General features: G+C 32.1%; 1 protein-coding gene across 1 annotated transcript; it reads right to left on the bottom strand.

Annotated features, from left to right (window-relative positions):
* Positions 1-1,681: 1,681 nt before the first annotated feature.
* LOC125871031 (uncharacterized) lies at positions 1,682-2,634 on the bottom strand. Its single transcript, XM_049551617.1, has 2 exons — positions 2,484-2,634; positions 1,682-2,403 (listed from the first exon to the last, which is right to left on the bottom strand). Exons 1-2 carry the CDS (start codon positions 2,489-2,491, stop codon positions 1,827-1,829), a joined length of 585 nt encoding a protein of 194 aa, XP_049407574.1. The 5' UTR covers positions 2,492-2,634; the 3' UTR covers positions 1,682-1,826.
* Between the last annotated feature and the right edge of the window lie 1,073 nt (positions 2,635-3,707).

Below are 3,707 nucleotides of genomic sequence, written 5' to 3'. Positions count from 1 at the left end.
TTCAACAATTAAAATGATGTACAAGCTTCTCTCTTTTTACCATGGATCAGGAAGCAACAATATACCACATGAAGAAATGAATCACAAAAGGGAGCTAGGATAGTGAAGAATATCATGTGTTTTCTAGAGAAACCCCTGCTTAAATTGTCGCATCAGTAGTTGGTGAAGGTTCCTATTGAATGAATCACTTCCTCAGTTGAACAATGATGACCTACTTTTCATTGCATCTACCTTGTATCATTTTTCACAATGACAGACATTATGAACTCTAGTTTAAAGGGATTTTCTAAAATTCCATTTTGCAAAATGTTCAACATGAAATTAAAACTATTTTCATTTTTCGTTCTTCATTTTAAGAGGGAGAGGGGTATTGAGGGGTGGAGGGAAAGAAGATTTGAGTCGCACATCACTAAATCTATTATTTAAAAAAAATTATGTCGAGTTGAGAATTGAATATGAACTAGTTAAATGAGGAAACTAGAATCAGTTCACATGTATGATTATACAGCTATTGGTGAATCTCTGAATGCTTGATTAAGTGAAAGACAATATAGCATACACTGCAGAAATTTTATGAAAAAGCTAGCATAGGATTTAAGGTTTTCATCATACTTGAGAGAACTTCCTTAACAACCAGACCTCGAATTGGCTAATCATTTTCCTATTGAATACATAGTAATTTATTTAAAGCTAACTTCATTTGTCAATCCTGATCACCAGGATATCCAATATAGTTGATGATCAATTCAGATACGATGATTATGAACAAACTAGAATCTTCATTCAATGTGAACCATGTTGAGCAGAAGTTTTGATACATGTTCTACTAGGGAGGTACACACGGAGGATATATGTCAACGGACAATACTTTTGATGTTCCCCCAATTTGGATTCAGAGAAATGCACCTACCTGCTTGTTGACTAACGAATCAAGTCAACTACTCATAGGAGTAGTGGATAATGTATACAGCAAATTTTACGAAAACAAAATCACAAGATATCAAGATAAGGCAACTATCTCACATAGAACCCAATCCAGTTAGTATTCTTGAGCAGAAATAGCATATATTAAACATAAAAAAGTGTTCTGCAAATGCCCATTTATGTTGAAGCAAGCCAATACGTTTGCTTAGAGATAGAAAAATGCTTTACAAAAGAGGGGTTGTAGAAATGACTCAGCTGTTGTTTACCTGTATCTAAGAAGTAAGATTTATCCTACTCATAGCTGCCTATTTTTCAAGGTGAACAAAGTTTACCATAACAACCAGCCTCCATTCCAGTGAATAATACCTCAAAAGAAACTTGGTGGAATGTTTACTACAAGACCACTCTCATCCCATTTAACAAACCCCAAAAAGAAACTTTGGTTTACCAAATAAGACCACCCTCCATCCCATGTGACAACAGAAACTATGGTCACAATAACACTACCCTCCATCCCGTTTGATAGGGACACCTGAAAGAAACTACTAACTATGGTCACAATAAGACTGCCCTCCATTCCGTTTGATAGAGACAGGAAAGCACTCCCTAACAAAGACGACTTCGTATCCAGGAAAACTCGAACCCAAGACTTCAGATTAAAGATGAAGGATTACTTATCACTCCATCACAATCCTTGTTGGTAATGAAATTCACTTGAACTACCTTTAACCACTGGCATAATGGAATTCATTTGAACTAATAAATTCAAACAGTAATGACCTAAATCATCTCTATAATTAAAAGTTTCAAAGATCACATATGTTGGGAGTTTCAGGCCCAATAGTTGTTATACATTGAACAAAATCCAAAAAATAACATACCAAAATTGATACTCTTTCACTTTAGTGCAGAAATGCATATATAGCAGTAGAAATATAAACGACAAGAGCAGAGGTGACCAGAACGAGCAAGGTGGAGACAGCATGAATAGCAGATTTACTTCCACAAGATAAGACCCCGAGGCGAATCTGAATGACATTGACAATTGAAAGCATCAAGAATAAACACCCCATTACCGATCCAATAGCAGAGGCCATCATTCCAAGCCTGAGCACCTTCAAATTGATGTGAGCCCTAAAAGCCTCATCAACATCTTTGCTATTCAACAAATTAATTGCCAATTTGAGGCCCTGTGCAACAAGTGAGGAGAAGAGAAAGAAGCTGAATGACACCACCTCAAAAACCAACAACTTCTTAACTACATCAATCCCAGCATCGCAGGCTGTGCGATCCTCCAGACTTTTCTGTCCAGGTGTTGTTAAAGAGAGACCCACAAAGACTGCAATGGTGAAAAGTGAGTTCACATTCACTAGCCCGTCCAAGGCAGTTACATGGACACTCGTTGTTGAAACAGATGATGACATTGAGGTGACTCTTCTTGGTTGTGGGGACAAGTATTCTTTTGGGTATGTCTCAGATCTGCAAAAAAAAATTGAAGAATAAAGCTTGAAGATGAAGAAATGAATGAATCAGAAAAGGGAGGTAGGATAGGATATTACTCTTCCATGATCAAATCAAAGTTGGTTTCAAGACTTGCTGCAGCTGCTTTAGAAGATTGCTTGTAATATTGGTGTTTCAACTTTCAATTTCCCGGAGTACAAGGGAATGGATATTTGTTGGAAAATGTAAATAAAACAATTCTTACTTTACTACTTTTACTTCTGGGTTTCGAGTTAGAGTGGGTGAAATGGAGAAAGAAAAGACTTAATTATAGGCCTAAAAGACTCGACAAAAATGAGTCAAACCATCTTCATCTTTGAAATTATGATAGAGAAGTGCTAAACGGCCAGAATTATAAAAAAGATTAATTTAACTTTTTTCCCTTTCAAAGTAAAGTCAAATATTTATTATTATTATTTTTTAAATTTCTAAAAATACGTGTGAACAATAATTATTATGTTTAATGAGTTACAATTATTATTAGTTGTGTGAAGGAAATTATTCAATGGACTTTATAATGTGGGACTCATTACAATCTAACTTGGTCTTCTTGTAATTCTTCCTAATTCACTCTTTCTTTGTTCATTTTTCTTCATCTTTTTTGTCATCCTTTCTCTTTTCTTTTCCATTACATTTAAAATTAAATTATACAAATTTTAATTTCATAAGATATTTTTGGATACAGTTTAACAATGATTTTCTAGTCTTGAACTTGAAAATAAGTTAACATTTATTTATTTCTATTATATACAAATCATCCAATTCTAAAATCAAACACACACAAAAAAATATTCGTTAATATCATAACACAAAATTTGTTGGGGATAGTATTACATTTGTTTTCTTTATTTTAATTTCATTATATTATATTTAATACACTATCATCAATATTAAAAAATAATATGATTTGATTTTTTTTTTCTTCACTAATATACTGATTTGAATATTATATTTCATAATCATCTTTAAAAAAATGAATAAAATATTTTTTTATGATAAACTTTAAAGATTATTCTTTATAGATAATAAAAAATCTTTTTTTTAAAATAAAGTTTGTACTTTTATGTGTTAAATATAGAGATAAGTTTCGTGTGATAAATTTAATAGTTAGATGAATTTTATGTATTAAAAAATAAGAAAGTAATTTTTTATATATATTTTATAGTGAAAATATGACATAATTCTATAAATAAGTTAATTACATTCAAGGTAATTTTAAAAACATCCTTTAATGTGATACTTCTCACAAAGTTCAGTAATATATTTGATACTTCTCATATGTG

Source organism: Solanum stenotomum, chromosome 7, assembly GCF_019186545.1.
Source record: "Solanum stenotomum isolate F172 chromosome 7, ASM1918654v1, whole genome shotgun sequence".
Taxonomy (NCBI): domain Eukaryota; kingdom Viridiplantae; phylum Streptophyta; class Magnoliopsida; order Solanales; family Solanaceae; genus Solanum; species Solanum stenotomum.
The sequence above is the reverse complement of the archived record's forward strand: the minus strand, read 5'-3'. Positions and strand labels throughout refer to the sequence as shown.